The sequence below is a fragment of the Schistocerca serialis genome, chromosome 9 (assembly GCF_023864345.2).
Source record: "Schistocerca serialis cubense isolate TAMUIC-IGC-003099 chromosome 9, iqSchSeri2.2, whole genome shotgun sequence".
Classification (NCBI taxonomy): Eukaryota; Metazoa; Arthropoda; class Insecta; order Orthoptera; family Acrididae; genus Schistocerca; species Schistocerca serialis.
Genome location: NC_064646.1, coordinates 367730782 through 367756716, shown reverse-complemented (window position 1 = coordinate 367756716; position 25935 = coordinate 367730782). Strand labels below are relative to the sequence as shown.

Sequence of the window (25935 nt, the reverse complement as noted above, 5' to 3'; positions counted from 1 at the left end):
TCATGTCCACTTGTTTCTATAGTTACAGTTTTAGCAACTTTCATGGCAACAGTTCTATTACTTGACACATCAAATGTCAGAGAAGTTTTGTCCATATTTGCTATTTGGCTTAGTTCCATACTGGTTTTCTTTTGATTTTGAATGATAAAGCAAAGGAAAGATAATATTTTCTCTACATACTCTTGTGGCATTTTCTGAGATATATTGGTTTTGTTTCGTATGCTAAGTCCATGATACTTCATAAACCAGCTGCACCAACCAACTCCTCCCTTAAAGTCGATTAAGTTCCACTGTTGCGCTAGTTTATGAGTGTGTATTTGAATCATTTTAGTATTAATTAAAAAGCCATTTTGACAGTGTCCTTGAATCCATTTCAATACGTCCATTTATAGTTTTGACCATCTTGCATTCAATCCTCTATTGACACAGGTAGTCTTCCTCTTTTTTTTTAGTTCCCTCTTACTAGCCCACCAATTGTGAATCATTTTTTATGTTGGTGGAGGGCTGAAATGCCTCTCAGATGCACCACACAAGATATACCATACACTCAGTACACCCTAAGGAGGTACTAGAAAACCTCAAAGCTGTGTTGAAATACTTGAGCCATGAAAAACATTCTTGGACAATATGTTGGAGTTTGAATGTATGTGGTATGTCACTTGGTCAGTAATCTAAATAAAACTGCTGTGTTTCATTTGTGATTGGTGCAGACAAGCGAAAGACAGGCATTGGAAGGTGACTAACTGGCCCAAAAGAACAACCCAATTCACCAACTACAATAAATGAACTAAGTGTTCAATCAAGCAGGATACTATCACCATCTCTTCACATCAAGCTTGCATTAATGAAACAGTCCACTAAAGCACTTGAAAAGATGATGACAGCTTCTGGTACTTGGTAACAAGATTTCCACATGTATCATGTGAGAAACATAAAGAAGGGATCTTTGTGGGTTTGCAGATAAGACGTTTAGTGAGAGACAATTTATTTGAAAGTGCATTGAATCCACAGAAGTAGTGGCCATATTTTTGGGCTGCAACAAACATCCAAACTATAAACCCTTGGTGAAACAATGTTGCAGATTTCCATGAAATTAGGATGTAACTTAAGCATGAAGCTTAGTTTTCTACATTCACATATTGATTTTTTCCCCCTGTGAACCTTGACTGTGTGAGTGAAAAACAGGGAGAATTGTTTTACCAGGACACCAGGGAGATGGGAACGAGATAGAAGGGAAAACAGAATGCAAACATTATGGCTATGGTTGACTGTTGTTTTATACTAAGAGAGATGGCATCGGTGAAGGGAGACAATCAATGAAGAGAAGTTTTGCTCCATGTCATAAAAAAAACTTGATGCCATGAAAACAACAAAGGGAAATTAAATTGCTATGAATGTGCTGTGTTTTTGTAATAATTATCAGCATTTTAAAGTGAACACACATGATTGTTGACTTTAATCAAGTGTGTGGTGGTTCTATCCAAGGCTGCAAAATAAATAATCTATTTTTACTTGAATTTTAAAAAATCCACATTATAAGAAAAATGTGATTTCAGAAGTGATTTGTTCATAAATTTGACATTGTACAGAAAAACTCAAATCAGATTTGAAATCAGGATAAAAAATGCTGTATACTTCTGATTATTTGGGGTAACTGAAAAACAGGAATAATAGAGATATTTTCACACATGCATTCTTTGTTCAAAATTTTATCAAAGCTATGTGCATAGGTGCTGTAGTCCTGTTTATTTCTTAAAATAGTCTGTGATGTTGGTTTGCTTCTGAGAGTTGTTGACGCTTTTCCACATAGCATTTCAAAGTTTTCTTGCAGCAACAACATCATTATAGTGAAGTACAATGACTGACTAGTTTACTTTCTTTGTCCCCACTTTCTCATTCACTGTCCTCCTATTTGTTCTGTTGTGAAACAGTAGTCTCAATTTCAGTGTCACTCATGTTGTGGAAGCTGGGGTCACAAGTGTTGATCTTCAGCCACTCATTCAACTTTCCTTCATCAGCATGTTCAAAACCATTTAAACCTGTTGCCGAATTTGTTATTTGTGCGGTTGTTGTGTCTTCTCACTCAAATCATGAAAATCACTTGCTTTTATACCTGGAAGAATTTTTCTCCATTATTGAACTGGTGTATGTGGCTTGACTTCGTGCCAGGCATCAGAAATCCCATGTATGGCATCTAGAATTGTCAACTCTCCAGAACATTACCAAATCATTCTCGTCAACTAGCATTCTCAGTTGGCCAGCCTAGTAGTGCTATTTTACCAATGCAATTAAGCCTTGGTCCATTGGCTGTATAATGGCAGTCATATTAGTAGCTAAAAATTTAGTTACAATGATACCATCACCAAATATGAGAACCCTTTCATTAGGAAGATAGAACAGCATTCTGTAGCCATCCTTTCTCACTAGAAATCACTGTACTGTACAAAATGTGTGTGGAACCAGTTTTTGAAAATTTCACTATCCATGCTTGTTTTTGATCATAGTAATGCATTGGGATATCCTTATCTGCAATATCCTTGACCACGTTTTTTATTTATTTATTTATTTATTTTTATTTTCCAGTCACTAGCAGTTTCACTTTTTAATTCCCAGAAGCATTAGTGGTGCACAAAATTGTAATGTGTTCTTTAGAAAACTTATATCCAGCAGCACGAACTTTGCTCTTAAAAGCAAGGGTTCTGGTTGGTAAGCATTTCCAATTCAGACCACTTTCATCTGCATTATAAGTTTGGTCTGGTGTGAAATTCTCTTTTTCCATAAATTTCTAGAACTCTTCCCAGAAGGAATCAGCTGCAGTAACATTTGAACTAAACTGCTCTCCTTGCACAGTAACATAACATTATGAATCTGATTAGCCATCCAGATGAGGCATTAAATTGCCCCTCTAACTCTAGAACTTCATGAAAAAATCCTTTTATGGCATTCATTACACATGAAAACGAAACCTTCTGCTTGTTTTTGGCAAAACCACAGGAAAAGAGCAGCATCTAATTCAGGGCTTAACAACTGGCCGGTTTTGAGCGCGAGTACTCGCGTCTGCTCAGGCACGTGCTCGCGAGCAGGTGCAAGGTGGAGGAGTAGGTAGGGAGGGGAAGTGCACACGCACGTTTGAATGTGATCTCGCGTTCTTAGCAGATTTAACTAGCCATCTGAATGCTTTGAACATTTCACTACAAGGTAAAGATCTGCTAATTACTCATTTCATAGATCAAATACGAGCTTTTAAAATGAAATTGACACTTTGGGTGAGACAGCTGGAAACAGGAAACCTAGCTCATTTTCCTAAATTATCATCCATGCAAGATGTTCACAAAGACTGTGAACGTTATTCACATAGTTTAGTTGATCAGCGCTTTCAAGATCCGACAGCACTAGACAGTGATTTTGATCTGTTTTCTCCATATTCAGCGAATATTTAAGAGATTCGTCCTGAGCTGCAGCAATAAATTATTGACCTGCAGTGTGACAGAGACTACAGAGACAAATTTCAGAACAAGAAAAACATTTTGGAATTCTACAGACACTTCCCTGAGGATAGATTTCCTCATTTGCACAAACTGGCGGCTACAATAACATCAATGTTTGGTTCCACGTATGTTTGTGAACAACTGTTCTCTGCAATGAAATGTAAGAAACGCATTGTCTGATTGAAATTTAAACTGCATGCTGCGCATAAAATGCACAAGAACAATTACTCCGAACATAGGCGCAATTGTAAAGGGCAGAAAGTACAAGATAACCGAGAATCCCACACTTCAGTGACACCTTTTATTGTGTAACAGTTCACAAATTAATGTGAATGTAGAGGCATACACTAAGCTAATAAAATTATGTGGCACGTGTACATTCTCCTTTATTTGTTTCATTTGTCGCAGTAATAATTCGTGAGTGATATCCCTGCAGGTGGCCGCGGATTTACATTGACTGGCGGCAGCTGTTGTGTGCCCCACGTGACTCTCCCCACTCTCCGCTCTGGTCCGGTAGTGGGGGTAGCGTGCTCATCAAATTCATCAAATGTAGATCTCTTCATGTTTTTTTGTGTAGATGATCCAGATCTAGAATCACGTTTCGTGACAAAATCCTGTATTATCTGCTTATTCGTTTTAATGACACTGCATGATATCATAGTCAACATTTAGTTTTGCAGCAGTTTCACCTTTCAGTTAATTCTAATTTTTGTTTTAAAATCAACTCATGCTTCTTTCACTTCTCCATTGTCTCTTTTTATAAATCCCTTTTAACTTGCTCTGTTGACACTTACCTGCCAATTAAAGTCAGAAATAGAAATTGTTTTTGATTTACACAGGACAGGCTGGCCGATGAGAAGGGAAATGGGTCTCTGTTGTCAAGCAGCAGTCATTTGAACAACAGAAGTGGCACCTATTGTTGTGTGACAAGTTGTTGGTTGCTGTTTGCTAGAGAAAAATATTGCACATCTTTTTTCTTTGATGCACAAATAATACACAAACTGCATAATCCATACACAAATAATCAGGTGTACACAGTATTTTAAATACCACTCACAATCATAAAACATCATTTCAAAGAACAGAAAATTCAGAATGGAATAATGACAATAGTATCACACACACACACACACACACACACACACACACACACACACACACACACACACAAAGCACATGCACATGCACATGCAAGCACAATTCACACGCACATGGCCACTGTCTTGGGCCACTGAGGTTTAATGATATGTGCAGAAATCATGTGTTACGTTGAAAACCCAGACATCTTGCAGAAGCCTCTTCTGGGACTTGTAATTCCAACATTTACAGAAAGGCCAATACTTTTACTGCTAATGGTGTTTTTGTTAATAATAAGAGTGAAATTTAGAATCACAATACTACAAGTGAAAATAATTTCCATATAAAATACATATACCTATCTATAGCTCAATAAATCGTTAACACAGGAGGATTGTACAAACATACAATCATTCGAGCATCGCACAGATGCATGTATGGAGGGCATAGTAATATAGGTATCCCTGGTGCAGAGAAGCAAGTGAGAGTATTGAAAACAAATAAGCTGTCAGATCTGGATGGAATCGCAGTTCAGTTTTACAAAGACTACTCTACAACATTGGCCCCTTACTTACTAGCTTGCTGCAGAATTATTGAACATATTCTGAGTTTGAATGTAATAAATTTCCATGACGTGGAAAAGCTCCTGTCTACAAATAAGCCTGGATGCAGAAAGCATCGCTCATATGAAACTCAAGCTTGCCCTTTTCTCACTTGATATCGTGTGAACCGTGGATGAAGGATAACAGGCAGATACCACATTACTAGTCTTTCGGAAAGCATTTGACATGGCCACCCACTGCTGACTATTAACGAGGTATGAGCTTATGGAACAGTTCCCAGATGTGTGAGTGGTTCGAAGACTTCTTAAGTAATAGAACCCAGTATGTTGTCATTGATGGCAAGTGTTCATCAGGGACAAAGGTATCATCAAGGATGTCCGGGGAAGTATGAGAGTACCCTCTTGTCCTTCTATATACCTTGATGGGATGACGGACAAGGTGAGTAGCAATTTGTAGCTGTTTGCTAATGGTACTATGGTGGATTGGAAGCTGTCATTGAGTGGCTGTAGGAGGATAAAAGATGACTTAGACAAAATTTCTATTTGATGTTATAAACAATGGCAGCTTGCTCTAAATGTAGAAAAAAAAATGAGTTAATGCAGATGAGTAGGAAAAAAAATTCCATTACATAGAGCATTGGTAGCATGCTGCTTGACGCAGTCATGTCTGTTAAATATTGAGGTGTAACATTTCAAAGCAACTTGAAATGGAATGAGCATGTAAGGGCAGTAGTAGGGAAGATGAATACTTGAATTCAGTTTCATGGAAGAATTTTAAGAAAATATGGCTTGCCTATAAAAGAACCACATATATAACACTAACACTACTCATTCTTGAATACTGTTAGAGTGTTTGGGATCCTACCAGGTTTGATTAAAGGAAGACGTTGAAGCACTTCAGAGCTGAGCTGCTAAATTTTGTACCAGTTGGTCATGGAGATGTTTTGTGACTTCAAATGGGAATCCCTGTAGGGCAGACAACATTGTTTTTGCAGAACACTGTTGAGAAAATTTAGAAAACCGGCACTTGGAACTGGCTGCAGAATGATTCTACGGCCTCATTGTACATTTTACATAAGGATCATGACAATAAGATAAGAGGAATTGGGGCTCATATGGAGGTATCTAGACAGTTATATTACCCTTGCTCTGTTTGTGAGTAGAACAGGAAAGTAAATGAAGCTACACTCCACCATGCACCATATTGTGGCATATGTATCGAAATGTGGATGGTTCAGACAGTAATTTCATATTCTGGTACAAAAGGCTGTAATGGGTTGCTTGCTGATATCAGTTAGGAAATTGGAATAGTCCAGATACAAAAAGATATCCGTTTGGATTCCTATTCTAGCAAGAGGGCACTTTCAGTTATGTGGTTTATTTGTATCTGCAAAATACATTTTAATATAAGGCAAATCAGGTTTAATGAAAGGGCATTCCTTGTTTTTGATGGAGTATTACCTTCCATTTTAGGCAGTAGCACAAAATGTTATGCAGTTCTTCAGCTTCTCCCAGCTTACTTCTTATGAAACAGTTCACAAGTGAACTGCCCAGATATCACTATCCAATGGATACAATATTTCAACAGGTGACCTTGTTGCCATCATCAGGTACACTGATGAACTGACCACTTCAGGGGCGGCACATTGCTTTCATCTCCTCTCCCCATCCCTCGATCCCCCACTCCAACTGCTGACAAAGTGCTCTGTCTTAGGCTCACCTAGGGATGCATACTGGTGGCACCTCTGCTGTTCCTCCACCTGTTTGTGAAGTCATTTGATTTTGGGATATCTCCTCCCTTTTCATAATCAGACTACAGGTAATAGCAGGTTCCCAAATCCTTACTAAAGATATAGCCATTGTCATGCTTGATCAGAGATTCTCTTAATCAAATCTCAATACATTCTTTAATAATAGAGCCCCAGAAATTAGAAGCCTCTATAAGAACTTTAGAATGGTCATAATCTACTCTGTGTAATTCCAACAGGCATGAGCAAGGTTGCGTAGTGGTTAGCACATTGGACTCTCATTCAGGGGGCTGTTGGTTCAGACCTGGGTCTGGCCATCCTGATTTCTCTGAATCACTTCAGGCAAATGTCAGGATGGTTCCTTTGAAAGGGCATGACCAGTTTCCTTCCCCATCTTTCCCTAATCCAAGCTTGTGCTCTGTCTCTAATGACCTCATTGTCGATGGGACATTAAACATTTATCTCCTCCTCCTCCTCCTAATTCCAACAGCTAGTGTTCAACAACTGCCAACTTTTTAGACTGTTGCAATCTGGCATGCTGTTGGTGTTCTTAGCAATGATCTTCAACAGTACACACTGTCTGACCAATAAATGTCTTGCCACATTGGCAGGATATTTGATAGACCCCTTATATCCATCTTTGGGATATCATCTTTGACACTACCAATCACTGCCCATGTTTTAGATGGTGCATATAAGACTGTCTACACTTGGTGTTTCCACATAATTCATCCTATCTTTCTGGATAATGAACAACAAGAAGGAATAGATGCAGTGGTGACATCGTCATGAGATATCTGGAATGTTACAATTTTTTGCGTGAATTCATGACTGTTATCAAAACTCTGTGAAAGGAAATGAGTAGTTTTCAGTGGTATCATTTTATCCAGCCAAGAATGAAATATTTGCCATTGTTATAATATTCTTTTATGTGTGTTAAATTCTTAATATTTGTTTATATTTAACATCATTATTCTGTTTTATGATTGATTTCTTCAATTTTCCACATTTTATTTTCATGTGTTATAATTGCTGTACCCTATGCTAGCTGGAAGACCAGCAATAACAGTGTTTTGTAACTTTGCATTCAAAGAGATGATGGACATAATACTTGGACGTCTGGCACCCAGAACTTAATACAGTCACTGTAATCAGTAAAGGACACAAGTTGGTTATAAAAGTGAATACAGCACAATGGACAATGCAAGCCATAGACAAAATTGTAGAATGGAGCAATGAGTATGCATTAGCATTTTGTCAAAATTCACATATGTTGAAGAAACTTTTGACTTCATTTCAGCAAAAACTGTGCAGATGGCTATTGGAAAACAAGGGAAAAGGTACAGTCCAACATATGTTAGCTTGTTGAAGAATATATACAACAATAGTACAGCTTCCATTAGATTTTATCAGTACTGAAATAGGCTACAGGCAAGGAGATTCCTCTCAGCAGTCCTAGAGCAAGTATTCAGATCCTTAAATAGGAAAATGAAGACTAGTCTTAGTTTAGTGAGTATGCGGTGGATTTGTTATAGATAATGCAACTTCAAACTGATTTTTCACATTTCATTTTGTATTACTATTTATTATTGCAGCTATAGCTGCGATTTATTTATTCTTTCTTCACCAAACAGGGTCTAATGAACCATATTAATTGTTTTGGCAGCTGTAACTACAAGAGCCCAAATTCCTTTCTCTTCTTGACTTCCTGCAGATATGGCTGCTCATATCCCTGTTCTGCTTTGGTTCATTCATCTACTCTTGTTACTGCTGGTGTGTATTTATTAATTTGTTTTACTCCAGATTTGCATTCTTATAATTGTGGGTGATCCTTGTTATTGATTGGTTGTATAACTATATTGTGGTGTTGTTTCACAAACTCCTCATTCTGTTTTTCTTCAAGGAGATGACAACTTGTGGGCTTGTTGGTGTAAAGTGACATCTGCATGTTACAAGAATCTCCTTGTGCAGCACATGATTCCAGCTTTGCAAGAACACAGCTTTGTTCACACCACTATTTCCATACAAGTTGGGGCGACACCACATTTCTTTTGCAAGGTGAAAGATTTGCTTTGAGAAGCCTTTGGTAATGAATGCATCATATGTCGGCAATTTTGAGATGCGTGGCCTTCAAGATCCCCCAACACAAATCTATGTGACTGCTGGTTGTGGGGACATCGTGTCCATCAGTGATGTATCCAGACTCTTCCTGATATGCAGGATAGCATACAGTGATATATCACTGTGATTACACCGAATATGCTGTGAGCAACTGTCGACCATGCCATGTTACAATGCGGCATGTTGCTAAGTCAGTAGACTATCTTGAACAAAGGTTGTAACTTGTGACCATTTTCTAATAAACGTTTCAGAAACACGGTTATCATGTGTTTGATTGTTCCTCCCCATTCATTTTGCACAAACCACATTCTGGCTGCTGACAGTGCCGTATTTTCACCTGATGGCAGAAAATGGGACTTTTTTGTCCCCCCCCCCCTCCCCCCACCTCACCCCACCCACAGTATACTCTGCAAGCACATTATTAATGAACATACTTACAGTATTTCAGCTCCTGGCATGTATACAGCCCACATTGCAACATTAGGAACACTGTCAATTTAATTATAACCACCCAGCATATAGCTGAACTCCATCATTGTGTTAAAGTATTTGTGCATATCACACTACTGATTGTTAATTTGATGATGGTATAATTAAAATAAACATAATAATGGTTATTATTTTTCATATTTTACTGGTTTCTGGACTGACTGTAGCAATTCTTGATTGTTTGTTTGCCTGACAGATTTCACAAGCAGTTCACAAGGCAAACTTGGTACTACTGTTTCTTAGGTTGAAGTGTTTCATGTTGCAGGGAACTGATGACGTGGAAGTGAAAGAAGAGAAATTTGAAGATGTCTCTGAACCTGATACTGCAGATGTGGAACAGGTGAAAACTTATTTTTCCTGCTCGTATATTACTTCCATTCACTCAGAATTTTAATGCCATTTATCTGATAACAACAGAATATACACAATCCATAAAATGCACACACATTATATTTTCAATAAATACTATATTTCAACTGTCACATTGCATTCACAAATAGTGTACAAAACACTTTTCTTTATCATTAACATTTTGTGTAACTTAGTTTACAGATTAAACTGGATGTCTAGAAAAAGCAGACCAGTTTTTATCCATAGAGAATGTTTGTTTATTTTAACATGTTCAGCATACCTCTGTTTGGGAAACATTTGTTATTTTTAAATATTTTTTGAGTGATGTATCAAGTGTTATATGTAATGCCAATGGCTTTCAGTAAAATTTATGTAAAATTTGTAAAACTGGTGTATAGGTTCTCAAATGTCCTGTTGACCTTTTGCTACAACAAGAAAGAGATGAGATATTAGATGGAACAGTGATCAAGAAACAAAAAATCTGCTTCTGAGCAGGTAATATGATAATTCAAGACAACTGATTATTACATGTGGGTTGAAAACGAGGTACATGACAAGTAAACGAAATAAGAAGGTAGATGTGACAGTTGCAACCAACATCAGAAAGTAGTATAATACAGAGAAACGTGATTTGTGGAGTTGGAGAAAAATTTGTGCCAGGAAGATAATTTATGGGAGAGAAATTGACTATTGTGAAAGTAAAATGGTGCACATTAACAAAAACTGCAACTTTTCATTAGTGCATGCACTGATAACAACTGTGCTAAAAGATTTAACCCTTTAATTGGAAAGGTGGCCTGCTCATTCTCAGTTCAATGGATATATCCATCCACAGCATTCTTTGGTGTGTAGCCAATGGGAATGACTACTTTTGGGCTGACAGGTTTAATGCTACGGATAGACGTGTATTACACTAGATGGTATCTCTTGTCAGTTAAAATAATATATTCACAGCCACTTATAATGTTGGTATCATGAGCACGCATCTCCCGTCAAGAAAGTGATGACAGCTCTAATAGTTGGTAAGACACAGATGGTAAAAAAATAAAATTGACATAGGTTCAGAATCATCTGATAAAAATGCAGCACTGCAGCAGACACCAAAAGATGCATTTGTACATGTTAATGTTAGTTCAGCTTGCCAGTGCTTTTTGTTTACTGTAAGAGTGGTATACGTTTGGCACTAATAAAGAATGATGTGATAAATTGTTTTCAGTGTTTTGTAGCTGACTCTTTGTACAAAACAAAATGTTTGGGACTTGTTGGTTTATACTGTATAGACATAAAGCATGACAGTCATTTTTGTGAAGAGAAAATAAATTTCTCAAATTATTTTATAACCTACTCATGCTTTGCTAGTAAAGGGTTATTGTATTTACCTTTACTATTGGTACAGTAGTCCAGATTTAGTTGATAAGTTAACGATTAAGGACACTGCCACTGTTGGCACAATGTGGCAAAACAGAGAAGTTCCCAGACTCCATGGAAAATGAAAAACTGAAGAAGGGTGAATATGTAACAATGGAGAGAACAAGCAGAAGTTCATGAAATGACAGGACAAAAGATGTTGCCCAGACTCCATGGAAAATGAAAAACTGAAGAAGGGTGAATATGTAACAATGGAGAGAACAAGCAGAAGTTCATGAAATGACAGGACAAAAGATGTTGTGATAGTCAGTACAGTTTGTGACAATATATTGCAAGAAGTAAAAGCCAAGAACTGCATAGTTCAAAAGCTGAGTGTTGTCATGGATTACAACAAGAATATGGAATGTGTAGATAGGAGCAATTGCCAGTTGAAAACTGAACAAATGGCCACGAGCAAACTGAAAAAAATTTGTTACAAGATTTTTCCTCATTTGTTGGACATTGCATGCTTCAGAATATATCTTGTGTACAAAACACATGGTAACAAAAGGAGCAGACTGAATTTATGATTAGTTTTGGGAGAACAGTTGGCCATATTCTCTCCATAACATGTGTCATCTACTAGAGTTCCACCCCTACACCAAAAGTTGCTAATCTTATGACAGGGAAAGTTCCCATATTTTTGCGAAGTACAGTAAAGAAAAGACCAACAACATGTGGAGTATGTATGAAAAGAGACCTTAGTTCCTCCTTCGTACCACAGTGTTATAAAATATTTCACGCAGGAAAGGCCTGTAGTTATATGACAGTGAAATTTCATTCTCTTCTCTAATGCATTCTATTTGAGTGTATTAATGAGGGAGCAAGGCACATGGTGCACCTGCACCATTCAATGTTAGGGGAAATTGGTCACTGAGGTAGAGGAACACAGTCATGCCCTTTGTCATACATAGGTGATTCTCTTCTACTTGAGACATATGATCTTATATCACAACCAGTCTAAAGATTCACTCCATCCATACCATAAATGTAATTTTGTGGGAACAATATTTCCAAATCAGTCTTGCAGATTTTGGTAAACACAGTCTTAAAACATGTTAATTCTGTACTTTTCAAGCAAATTTTTACATAATTAAATTTACAAAAATAACATGACCGAACAAGACTAAATATCCAGGCTGGAATTGTATTCCAGCAGACTGAATCAGTCAGGGATATTTTAAATGGTCTTGCGTGTGATATTATACATGGTTCATTAGTAAGAAAAAGAGGTACTGGTCTTGACAGTCGCAATCACAAGTGCGAGAGAATTGTGTGTTTATTGCAGTGAAAGATTAAACTGCAAATATTGTTTATGTGCAGATATATGCCAATCAGAAATTACATGAAGACTACCCACCTGATAGAATGAGGCTGTTTTTGGCACACAAGGCTGCTGCAATTCAACATGACATCATTTCTGCATGAAGTCATTGCCGCATGAAGGGAATCGGAGGGGGACCATACATGTGCACACAGCATATTTATGACTTCAGACTGGTGAATCCTGGCTGACAGTTGTGGTAATATACAGTGATCCATTAGTGTACTGTGAAAACTCTGCAATTTTTCCTCTGCCAGAACTCTTTATCATAGACTGTAGCTTCTTAGTTTTTATTCACTGTTTATTCCAAGAACTAAATGTGTCCAGTTTCTGTCTTTAGAAAAATAACATCTTAGTGAAACAATAATGGAAAATCCTGGATTGAGCAACACATAAAGTAAGAGAATGGCAGCCAGTCATCTGAAGCAGATGAATGAATGAATGAATGAATGGAGCACAGTGACACATAACAGCATCAGTCACACTAACTTTTGTGCGTTAGCTCTTTTTCTAGCAATGGTATAGATATTCATATACAGAACCATGGACACCCAAACACATATTCGTGTGGCCATAACAAGTCTAATTATTGATCCTCAGCTATCGAAAGCACTTGCCTGAGGTGATGTATGTGAGAGGGGTAGGAAAGAACACAAGGAGGGAGTAGCAGGAAAGTTGAAAGTCGTTGTACAGATGACTTTGCGGTCACACAACAAGACAAAAAGAGTGCAGAAGGTACAACAAAAAGAGGTTTATCAAGGAGGGGGGGGGGGGGGGGGGGGACTGAAGAGTGAAAAAATATGAGGGGAAAAAGGAAATAAAGGTGAAGATGACAAAGGAGAAAGATAGAAGATAGGGGGGGGGAGGGAGGGAGGGAGGGATAGAGAGAGAGAGAGAGAGAGAGAGAGAGAGAGAGAGAGAGAGATTGCCAACATGGGAGGGGAGGGGGCAATGAGGAAGAGTGGTGGTAGAAGGCAATGCATGATCTGGATGGAGGACTGTTGTAGACGGGAGAGAGAAGGGAAAAGGCAAGGTGAAGCAGGGGGAACAGGTTAGTGAAGGTTTAGCCCAGAGGGATTGTTAGAGAACAGAATGCATTTGAGAGACAATTCCCATCTGTGTAGTTCAGATATTTTACACGTGGCCATGCCTATTTTTTGTGGCTAGGAAGTGCCAGTGACTGGGCTATGGTAGGAGGGGGTGGGTGAGTGCACAGGTCTTGCGCCTGGACCACCTGCAGGGAAATGACCCATAGGGTGCAGGATTGAGAGTAGGAATGTGGTATGTATGGACAAGGATATTCTGTAGGTTGCATGAGCAGTGGAACAGTATTTTAGTGGAATTTTGGTAGGATTTTGGATAGAATATCCATCATATCAGGGCACGATGAAAAGTAATTGAAACCATCATGGAGGATATTGTTTAGCTTTACAAGGCCAGGCTGATACTGGGTGGTCAGCGGAGTGCTGGTTCAGGTCTGTTTCAGTTTCATAGGTTTACTGGTCTCACAGGCACAAATGGCACAGGAGAATTGTTTATGTATGAACTATATAGGATATTGTGTGCCAGTAAAGGTTCTGTTGAGGCTATATTTTGACAACTGTAGATGCAGTGCCCAAGGATGGCAAGGCTGTATGGAAGAGAATTTTCCACATGGAATGGTTGACAGCTGTCAAAGTGGAGTTACTGGTGGTGGTTGGTGCACTTGATATAGACAAATGCATTTACTGAGTCATCTGAGAATTAGAGAGAGACATTTAGGAAGGTGGCTCGATGAGTTGAGAAGGACTAGGAACAGGTATTGGAGTTATGGAAGAAAGAGCAAAGATTGTCCTTGCTGTGAATCCAGACAATGAAAATGTCACCAATGAATCTGAACCATGCGAGAGGTTTTAGGTGTTAAATGGATATGAAGGTTCCTCCCAATGACCCATAAATAACTTGGCATAGGATGGTGCTATGTGAGTACACCTGGCAGTACCACAGATTTACTACAAGAATCAGCCTTCAAAAGAGAAATAATTGTGCATCAGGTTGTGGTCGGATTGAAGGATAAGTAGAGGTGGTGGGATTCATATCAGGAGAGTGATGAGAAAGGTAGTAATCCATGGCCATAAGGCCATGGGCATGGGGGTGTTTGTGTTAAAGGATGTCACATACATAGTTGGCCAACAAAGGAGTTTGGAGATATTGGTCAACAAAGGCAGAAGTTCATTCTTTGGGTGCATTGTACCTATAGCTACAATGGGATGATCAGTATGGAGACCTGTGGAACAGGGTTTGTGGGAGTAGGTAAAAGGTAGTAGTGCAGGAGTTGCTGATGTGAGGAGGGAGATAGATTCAGGTGTCAGGTTACATAATGGAGTTAAGGCCTTGAGAAGCTACTTGAGGTCATGTTAGATATCTGGGATGGAATCATGGTTGTGTGGTTTGTAAGCAGAGACATCAGATAGGTGGCAGAGGCCCTCAGTCACACAGTCACTATGATTCACGACCACTGTGGTGGAGCCTTTGTTTGTGGGAAGGTTGATTAGGTCTGGATTGTTTTTCAGGTTACGAGAACATTGTGTTCTATTGGAGTTATATTGGGCACAACTGGATGGGATTTAGGAAATGAAGGTGAGGCCAGGTTGGAAGTGGAGGAGGATCATGGTTGGAGTAAGGTTGGTACTGTTGTAAACAGCATTACATATGGGGGTTTTGGTTATCTGTTGTCAGTAGAGGATGTGCTGTAGAAATGTTCCCACTGCAAAGATCAAGTAAAGGAAAGAAGGTCCCTTACATGCCCAGCACGGCTGTAATTAGGTTTGGGACTTAAGAAAGTATTGAGACTTCCTCAGGGGTCAGAGTTTTGGCAGGAATATTGACTAAAGTGTTATGAGATGGGTATTCAGAAGTAGTGTCTTTCATGGAAGGTGGAGAAGTTTTAGGGGATGTGGAAGGGAGATTAAGTCAACAAGACATTGTCAGCCCCCCAGGGGGCATGCCACTCTTTGGCAGGCTTGTGCTTGACTATCACGGGACTCCTGCCTTTGCCACATCTTGTCCCTTCCATGCTGCATGTCTATCCTGTTGCTATTCTTTTCATCATTCCTTGGGGAACATGTCTGCAGGTTTTTTGGAATGATCTGCATTGTCCATAGAACTGTGAATTCTTCCTGTGGTGTTATTTACACTAGACTTCTCAATGGCCTGACCTAGGCCAAAATCCTAACATACCTTTGATTAGGTGTCATTGCCGTCCATCTGGTGAGGGAAAAGATAGATGCCTCCTTAGTGCCCATATGCACTCTTTTTCCCATCTTTGATAGAGTGCTGCTTCCGTCCAAGATCAAAGCACGCTATGAAGTTATCACAGTCTGACTGTACATTCTGAACCCGATGCACTGCTACCAGTGTCATTGTTTCAACCACACTCAAATGTCTTGTCAATACCTGGTCAAATGTGTACCCTGTGGTAGGGACGCATACCAGGGCAATTGTCCACCTCCTCCTTCTCGCTGCATCAACTGCAATGGTGACCATGCCGCCACCTCTCGAGATTGTCCCGATGAGGGGGCTGTTCAGGAGATCTGGGTAAAAGAAAAAGTTCCTTACCCGGTCGCTCGCAAGGTATTGGCTAGTCGCAAACCATGTGTTCTACCTTCTGGCATTTATAGTAATGTTCTTGCTACATCTCGCTCCATGAAGCACATGGCCACACACACACGTGACCTCAAATTCAGCTCTGAGGTTGTGAAATCAGCCAGTGCAAGGTAGCATTGCCATTCCCTCATCCAGCAGTGCAAGAAGCCATCAAACTCTCGCCTCAAGGGGTGAAATCATCAGCTCCACAACCAGCAGGCCGGAAAGGGCAGAAGGAGTACTCTCGTGAAGACTTCCTACGTCCGTGCAGCCAACCAGCACCTGAGGCTTCCTTTCAAACTGAAAGGGCTCAAAGAAGTTTAACAAAGGCAAACGGTCTTCTAATTTGCCAACTTGAAGTTCCTTTTCGATGGTGTCGCCACATGATACCTTTGCCCGGCTGGCCTCCATGTCACTGGTGTGCACCACCAACCGTTTTTCTGCATTGGGCTCTGCAGGCTGACAGCACAAGAAAGCCAGTGCGTCTGTGGACCTCTTGGAGCAGGGTCATCCTGCCTCTGTGTCCTGTAATGGTGAGTCTTCACAGGCTGGCACGCAGCAGCCGTCAAGGTGACACCCTTCATTTTTTTCTCATCATGACTCTCCTCCAATGGAATGTGTGTGGCCTTCGATGCAACAAAGAGGATTTATGGCTGGTTTTAGAATTGCAGCATCCCCTTGTATTCTGCCTTCAGGAAGCAAAATTGCATCCTCCTGACTGCTTTGAGGTTTTGCATTTCTTCCTGGTACGTTCTGACCTTCCTCCTGAGGTCCTCATTCCATTCCATGAGGGAGTCATGCTGCTCATATGGGATGACGTTCATAGTCAACCCATCTCCCTGACTACCCGTCTTCAAGCTGTTGCCTTTCACCTTTTCCTTCTTCATCTGACCTTTTCCCTTTGTACCTTTTATACCCCTCCATCATTTGATGTCACCAGGGCAGACTTCCTCCAGCTTATTGGACAGCTAACTCACCTATTTCTGCTGCCCATTGACTTTATTGCACACCATCCCCTTTGGGGTTCTCCCAGAACCTGTCAGAGAGATGTTGTCTTGGCTGACCTTCTTAATCAACTTAACCTCTTCTGCCTTAACACAGGAGTCCCCACATTCCTTTCCAACTACTTGCACACCTATTCCCATTTGGACCTATCCTTCTGCACTGCCCAGCTTGCCCATTGTCTTGAGTGGTCCGTTCTTTCTGACATCTCCTCGAGTGACTATTTCCTATATGCTATCCATTTGCTGACTCCTATCCCACTTGCGTGCACACCCAATGGCAGCTTATTAAGGCTGACTGGTGGCTTTACTCCTCCCTGGTGACCTTCTACAAACAAGATTTCCCTAGTTGTGATGACCAGATGGATTATCTTACAAATGTTATCCTTACTGCTGCAGAAAGTTCCATTCCTTGCACTTCCTCTTTACCATGCTGTGTCCCAGGCCCTTATTGGACTGAGCCATGCTGTGATGCAATTCATGTGTAGAGACGTGCTCTCCATGTTTTTAACTGTCATTCTGCGATGGTAAACTGCATTCATTATAAACAGATGCAAACGCAGTGTAGTCACATTCTTCGGGATAACTAAAAAGCTAGCTGGATATCATTCACTAGTTCTTTTAACAGTTCCACTCCCTCCTCTGTTTTGTGGGCCAACCTCTGATGGCTCTCTGGGAGCAAGATTCATTCCCCAATTTCCTGCCTGACAGTAGCAGATGATGTCATCATGGACCCTGTTGCTATCTCCAACAACTTTCTCCGCTCTTCCCACTATGACCCTGCCTTCCTCTATCAGAAGTAAGTGGAGGCGGCTCAGGCGATACCCTTCTCTTCCCAGAATCGTGACTGCTACAATGCCGCCTTTACTATGAGGGAGCAAGATCATGCTCTTACTTCATCACGATCCTCTGCCCCAGGGCCAGACGCTGTTCACAACAAGATGTTGCAGCACCTCCCTCTAGCAGTCAAACACTTTCTACTTAATGCATACAACAGCATCAGGGAAGAGCGCATGTTTCCCAGACGCTGGTGTGAAGCCACTGTCATACCTATACTTAAGCCCAGTAGGGACAAACACCCCCCTTCTTGCTACTGCCACATCTCTCTCACCAGCTGTTTCCAAGGTTACGGAATGTATGATTCATGCCCTGCTGGTATGGTGGCTCGCGTCTCGCAATTTGCTAAACACTGCACAGTGTGGATTTCGAGTTCACCGTTCTGTAATTGGCCATTTCATTGCTTTGTGCATCCATGTCCTGAATGGTTTTCTGTGGAAATCCCAGATTGTGGCCATGTTTTTCGATTTGGAGAAAGCCTACAACACCTGCTGGAGGACTGGTGTCCTCCGTACTCTCTACACATGGGGCTTCCGTGGCCGCCTGCCCTGTTTCCTTGAGGAGTCTTTAACAGACCCGAGTTTTCAAGGTTCATGTGGGTTCTGCCTTGTTAGACACCTTTATCCAGGAAAACGGTGTGCCTTAGGGTTCCTTCCTGAGCGTTGTCCTCTTTGCTATCGCTATTAACCCTATAATGGCTCCTCTTCTGCCAGGCATCTCCAGCTCCTGTTTTGTTGATGATTTTGCCATCTATTGCAGTTCTCCATAGATCAGTGTCATTGAGCAGTGTCTCCAGTGATGTCTCAATCATATTTATTCACGGAGCATCGACAATGGATTTCGTTTTTCCACTGGCAAAACCATTTGTATGAATTTCTGGTGGCACAATTGGTTTCTTCCACCATCTTTACATCTTAGGCCTCTTGCTCTTCCATTAGTCGGAACTACAAAATTCCTGGGGCTCATGTTTGATAGGAAACACTCTTGGTCCTCCCACATGTCTTACATGGCAGTCCGCTGCACGCAGTCTCTCAGTGTCCTATATGTCCTCAATGGTACTTCCTGGGGTGCAGATTGAACCACCCTCTGTTTGTACCAGTCCCCTTTCCATTTGAAACTAGACTACGAGTGCTTTGTTGATGCATCTGCACGTCCATCGTGGCATGCATTTGGCCACTGCTGCCTTTTACATTAGCCCGGTTTAGAGTCAGTATGCAGAAGCTGCTGAACTACTGCTGTCGTACCATTGTCACTTTCTTCTTAGCATGTATGCATGGTATTTGTTTGGCATCCATGGACACCCGTCCTATGCCTCCTTCTTCAATGACACCTTTGATCACCAGTATGGAGCATGTCCCTCTTCTCTGTTACCCCTTGGAGTTCGCTTTCAACTCTTGCCCTGGCAGCTTAACTTCAAGCCACCTGCAACTTTCCCAGTGGGTGTGAACCCCTCATCACCTTGGCTTTTTGCTGTGGCCCTTGTTCATCTTGGCCATCATTTGCTTCCTAAAGACACTACTCGAGCCTCAATTTCAGCTTCAGTTTCACGAACTTCGCATGAAACTTCACGACTGTATCTTTGTGTACACTGATGGGTCTCAGACTGACCTTGGTGTCAGGTGTGCCTTCGTCACTGGAGCCGATTTTTTTCAGTATTGGCTTCCAGCACATTGCTCAGTATTTACAGTAGAGCTCTTCGCCCTGTATCAGGCCACAGAGTACATCCAGCAACACAGGCTTTTCAATTGTATCATCTGGTCAGACTCTCTCAGCAGCTCAAGATGACTGGGTGTTTGTGTTGTCCTCATCATTTCATCATCATTCCTGAAAGTAGCGAGTTTGGACTGAGCGAAGGTTGGGAATTTGTACGGGCGCTGATAACTGCGCAGTTGAGCGCCCCACAAACCAAACATCATCATCATCATCATCATCATCATCATCAACATCTCTCAGTGCCCTTCAAGGCCTATGTGCACTGTACACTGCCCATCCCTCAGTGCAACAGGTCCAGGAAAACTGTCACCTTCTCACTCTTGATGGAAAATGAGGCTGCTGACACTGCTGCCAAGGCTGCAGTCCTCGTGCCTCAGCCCACTAGTTCTTATATTCTCTATGATGATCTCTGTGTTGCCATTTGTCAGGGGGTGGTGCACTCTGGCCTCGCTGCTGGTCCTCCCTTCATGGGAATAATCTCCAGGTTATTAGGCCACTACCAGCGGCTTGGATGACCTTCTCTCGGCCCTTCCACTGCAAGGAGGTCATTTTGACTAAGTTGCATATTGGGCACTGCCTTTTTAGCTTTTGTCATTTGTTAAGTAGCACTCCCACACCACTTTGTGCACATTGCACCCAACTTTTGACTGTCCACCATTTCCTGGTGGAATGCCCATTTTTTAACCGCTTACTTTCCCTCTTGGGTTTGCTGTCTGAGTTATTGACTGTTTTAGCAAATGACTCGTGGGCTGTCGACCATGTTTTACTTTTTATTCATTGTAGCAATACGGCGAAGGCCATTTAATTTTTAGTTCTGGACGTCCATTTCTCTATGGGTGTGTTTTATAGACCTCTCTCTGCGTCCCATTTTTTAGTTGTCTTCTCTTCCATCAATTGGGATTGACATGTAGTCATTTTTAACTGCTCTCTTTGTCTTCATGTTTCACAGTTTTGAAATTGGCGCGTATGACCCTAGTTGTTTTTGTGCCCTTAAAAAAATTAAGCATGGTCTGGGAGCTCAGGGAGCTATAGAGGGTTAATGTGGTTCTGGTCAGAGTGGTAGGCTTTTACTTGGCTATAGTTAGCCCATGTGGGCATAAGCCGGGAGTAACTGGGACAGCTTCCTCAGACAGTGCTGTGAATGCTGTTCCAACTGTAAGAGGGCAAGAGTTTCTATTGCAGTGATAAGCAGCCAGTTAGTTGGTGTCACAGAGTAAAAATATTTTGTGAAAGGAGTATAGGCTGTCAAGTATGATTTGAGCTTGGGTTGTATGATTATGAAACATCAAATTGGTGAGGGTGAGGGTCTGATGGAATTGGAAAAGGTGAAGGTTCTTGTTGTAGGGTGGGTGACAGCCTGAGGTGTCAATTTTAATGGTAAGTTCATTAGGTGGGATACCATGTTCCAGATAAGATTTTAGAAAGTGTGTATGTGATTGGAGTTTTGTAAGGGCAAAGGAGAGTTTTTGGAATTGGTGAAGGTAGAGTGAGCAGGGATTCATGGTTGGATGGTGGATGGGTGGAGGACAAAAGGAGTAACAGAAAATTTGTTCAAAAAGGTGAAAAATAAGATGATGAAAATTTCTGGGTGCAGTATTATAACAAAAATAAATGATGGCAGTATATAGAGGGCTTTGTAGGAAGATCAGATGATGTTTGAAAGTTGCAGGAAGTAGTGGATGTTCTCATAAATAAATAAGATCAATCAGAAACTGATATGTGTGACAGGAAGAAACATGTGATTGTAAAGAAATGTACACAATCTCACAGGGAGATCATAAACAAACAAGTGCAAACTACTGACAGTCAAGTTAGGTAGTACGAGTCGATGGAGGAAAATAATCTTAAAAACTGCACTGGAATTAAATTTTCGAAATGTGGATGTCACCGTGAGAGTAGGGAGTTGTAGCACAGCACTGTGTAGTGTGGTGGGCCGTTACAACAGCAGGCATTCAAACCACCCGACAGAGGGTGGCAGGTATGTGGACTGAAGGCAGGTACATAGAGCAGAAGGAAGTATAAAAAATTAAGGAATAAAGAATAGACAAAGAGTTGTACATAAATAAAGTGAGACAGGTCACAAGTAAAAAGGTATGTAGAGGAAGACAGAGGAACTGGCAATGTGTGATATTAATGGAATTTCCTAGATGGAGCAGTACATAAGACACAGAGAAGGCAACCACCCACCTACAGCAGGTTGATAGTGGACCACAGTAGCACATAACAAAAAACAGCACAGAGGTCACAACAAAAAGAGATGTAGGAAGAGGGGGGACTGAAAAGGGGGGGGGGGGAGAGGAAGAGGAAGATGAAGATGGAGAGGAAGAAAGTGAGAGGGGGGACAAGGGAGAAGGGCTTCTGAATGTCTTTTTGTTATACTCTCCGTGCTTCTTTCATCTCGTTGTGTGGCCATGAAGTCATCTGTCCAAAAACCTGCATCTTTCCCACTGCTCACTCATTGCATCCTTCCCTACCCCTTTACACCCCCATCAGGTCAGGCAACTGCTTTCAATAATTAATGATCAATAATTAGTCTTGCCATGGCAAAGGGAGTGTGCATTTGGGTGTCTGTGTAGTTATGGGTTTGAATGTGTGTCCTATTGGTAGAAAAAGAGCTAGTGATGGAAAGCTAGTGTGAATGATATTTTCTGTTATGTTACAGCTCTCTGTGCATCCTTCTTCTATGCATGAGGAGATGAACTTCCCTTACTATATATATAACTTTGTAGTGATATGTCTATATGTTTCATACACCAGACAGTGAGTTTCAGCAGCATTATGTCCTCAGACATTGCAAATTCTGTTCCTGCAGCAAACTTTGCTGTCTGCAGAATTGCTAATATTGTGCTTTCAGGATTAAAACATTAAAACAAACAACATGAGGTTATAAGGCTAACCAACCACATGAAGCTGCTGAGCACATGTACTAAGCGAAGTGTGTTACACTTCATTGAAAATGATACTATGCTTTTGAATTGTGCCTCAGTCTGTTATTTATGCCCGTAATACTGTAGAAGTTAAGCATAAGATATAACTTGTGTGTTTATTGCATATCTGTGTGATTGAGAGCTTTTTTATTGTTTCTTATTGTTAATTTATCACATAGACACAAGGATACTCAGTTGTTGTTGTTGTGGTCTTCAGTCCTGAGACTGGTTTGATGCAGCTCTCCATGCTACTCTATCCTGTGCAAGCTTCTTCATCTCCCAATACGTACTGCAGCCTACATCCTTCTGAATCTGTTTAGTGTATTCATCTCTTGGTCTCCCTCTACAATTTTTACCCTCCACGCTGCCCTCCAGTACTAAATTGGTGATCCCTTGATGCCTCAGAACATGTCCTACCAACCGATCCCTTCTTCTAGTCAAGTTGTGCCACAAACTCCTCTTCTCCCCAATCCTATTCAATACTTCCTCATTAGTTACGTGATCTACCCATCTAATCTTCAGCATTCTTCTGTAGCACCACATTTCAAAGGCTTCTATTCTCTTCTTGTCCAAACTATTTGTTGTCCATGTTTCACTTCCATACATGGCTAAACTCCATACAAATACTTTCAGAAACGACTTCCTGACACTTAAATCTACACTCCTGGAAATGGAAAAAAGAACACATTGACACCGGTGTGTCAGACCCACCATACTTGCTCCGGACACTGCAAGAGGGCTGTACAAGCAATGATCACACGCACGGCACAGCGGACACACCAGGAACCGCGGTGTTGGCCGTCGAATGGCGCTAGCTGCGCAGCATTTGTGCACCGCCGCCGTCAGTGTCACCCAGTTTGCCGTGGCATACGGAGCTCCATCGTAGTCTTTAACACTGGTAGCATGCCGCGACAGTGTGGACGTGAACCGTATGTGCAGTTGACGGACTTTGAGCGAGGGCGTATAGTGGGCATGCGGGAGGCCGGGTGGACGTACCGCCGAATTGCTCAACACGTGGGGCGTGAGGTCTCCACAGTACATCGATGTTGTCGCCAGTGGTCGGCGGAAGGTGCACGTGCCCATCGACCTGGGACCGGACCGCAGCGACGCACGGATGCACGCCAAGACCGTAGGATCCTACGCAGTGCCGTAGGGGACCGCACCGCCACTTCCCAGCAAATTAGGGACACTGTTGCTCCTGGGGTATCGGCGAGGACCATTCGCAACCGTCTCCATGAAGCTGGGCTACGGTCCCGCACACCGTTAGGCCGTCTTCCGCTCACGCCCCAACATCGTGCAACCCGCCTCCAGTGGTGTCGCGACAGGCATGAATGGAGGGACGAATGGAGACGTGTCGTCTTCAGCGATGAGAGTCGCTTCTGCCTTGGTGCCAATGATGGTCGTATGCGTGTTTGGCGCCGTGCAGGTGAGCGCCACAATCAGGACTGCATACGACCGAGGCACACAGGGTCAACACCCGGCATCATGGTGTGGGGAGCGATCTCCTACACTGGCCGTACACCACTGGTGATCGTCGAGGGGACACTGAATAGTGCATGGTACATCCAAACCGTCATCGAACCCATCGTTCTACCATTCCTAGACCGGCAAGGGAACTTGCTGTTCCAACAGGACAATGCACGTCCGCATGTATCCCGTGCCACCCAACGTGCTCTAGAAGGTGTAAGTCAACTACCCTGGCCAGCAAGATCTCCGGATCTGTCCCCCAGTGAGCATGTTTGGGACTGGATGAAGCGTCGTCTCACGCGGTCTGCACGTCCAGCACGAACGCTGGTCCAACTGAGGCGCCAGGTGGAAATGGCATGGCAAGCCGTTCCACAGGACTACATCCAGCATCTCTACGATCGTCTCCATGGGAGAATAGCAGCCTGCATTGCTGCGAAAGGTGGATATACACTGTACTAGTGCCGACATTGTGCATGCTCTGTTGCCTGTGTCTATGTGCCTGTGGCTCTGTCAGTGTGATCATGTGATGTATCTGACCCCAGGAATGTGTCAATAAAGTTTCCCCTTCCTGGGACAATGAATTCACGGTGTTCTTATTTCAATTTCCAGGAGTGTATAATCGATGTTAACAAATTTCTCTTCTTCAGAAACGCTTTCCTTGCCATTGCCAGTCTACATTTTATATCCTCTCTACTTCGACCATCATCAGTTACTTTGCTCCCCAAATAGCAAAACTCATTTACTACTATAAGTGTCACATTTCCTAATCTAATTCCCTCAGCATCGCCCAAGTTAACTAGACTACATTCCATTATTCTCGTTTTGCTTTTGTTGATGTTCATCTTATATCCTCCTTTCAAGACACTGTCCATTCCGTTCAACTGCTCTTCCAAGTCCTTTGCTATCTCTGACAGAATTACAATGCCATCAGCGAACCTTAAAGTTTTTATTTTTTCTCCATGGATTTTAATACCTACTCCAAATTTTTCTTTTGTTTCCTTTACTGCTTGCTCAATATACAGATTGAATAACATCGGGGAGAGGCTACAACCCTGTCTCACTCCCTTCCCAACCACTGCTTCCCTTTCATGTCCCTCGACTCTTATAACTGCTATCTGGTTTCTGTACAAATTGTAAGTAGTCTTTCGCTCCCTGTATTTTACCCCTGCCACCTTCAGAATTTGAAAGAGATTATTCCAGTCAACATTGTCAAAAGCTTTCTCCAAGTCTACAAATGCTAGAAACGTAGGTTTGCCTTTTCTTAATCTAGCTTCTAAGATAAGTCGTAGGGTCAGTATTGCCTCACGTGTTCCCATATTTCTACGGAATCCAAACTGATCTTCCCCGAGATCGGCTTCTACCAGTTTTTCCATTCGTCTGTACAGAATTCGCGTTAGTATTTTGCAGCCGTGACTTATTAAACTGACAGTTCGGTAATTTTCACATCTGTCAACGCCTGCTTTCTTTGGGATTGGAATTATTATATTCTTCTGGAAGTCTGAGGGTATTTCGCCTGTCTCATACATTTTGCTCACCAGATGGTAGAGTTTTGTCAGGACTGGCTCTCCCAAGGCTGTCAGTAGTTCTAATGGAATGTTGTCTACTCCCGGGGCCTTGTTTCGACTTAGGTCTTTCAGTGCTCTATCAAATTCTTCACGCAGTATCATATCTCCCATTTCATCTTCATCTACATCCTCTTCCATTTCCATAATATTGTCCTCAAGAACATCACCCTTGTATAGTCCCTCTATATACTCCTTCCACCTTTCTGCTTTCCCTTCTTTGCTTAGAACTGGGTT

The 25935-nt window shown here is 41.7% G+C and overlaps 1 protein-coding gene across 3 annotated transcripts in view; it reads left to right on the top strand.

The window, feature by feature from the left end:
* Window positions 1–25935, top strand: part of LOC126419126 (zinc finger protein 726-like) — a 162446-nt gene that overhangs the window by 78814 nt on the left and 57697 nt on the right. For 2 of the 3 annotated variants that reach the window (XM_050086228.1, XM_050086227.1), the window contains exon 3: window positions 9751–9825. In XM_050086228.1, coding sequence (XP_049942185.1) covers window positions 9791–9825 — 35 coding nt within the window. In that variant the 5' untranslated portion in view covers window positions 9751–9790. Of the gene's footprint in view, window positions 1–9750; window positions 9826–12566; window positions 12767–25935 lie in introns of all 3 variants that reach the window. The other variant, XM_050086229.1, reaches the window with a different exon arrangement.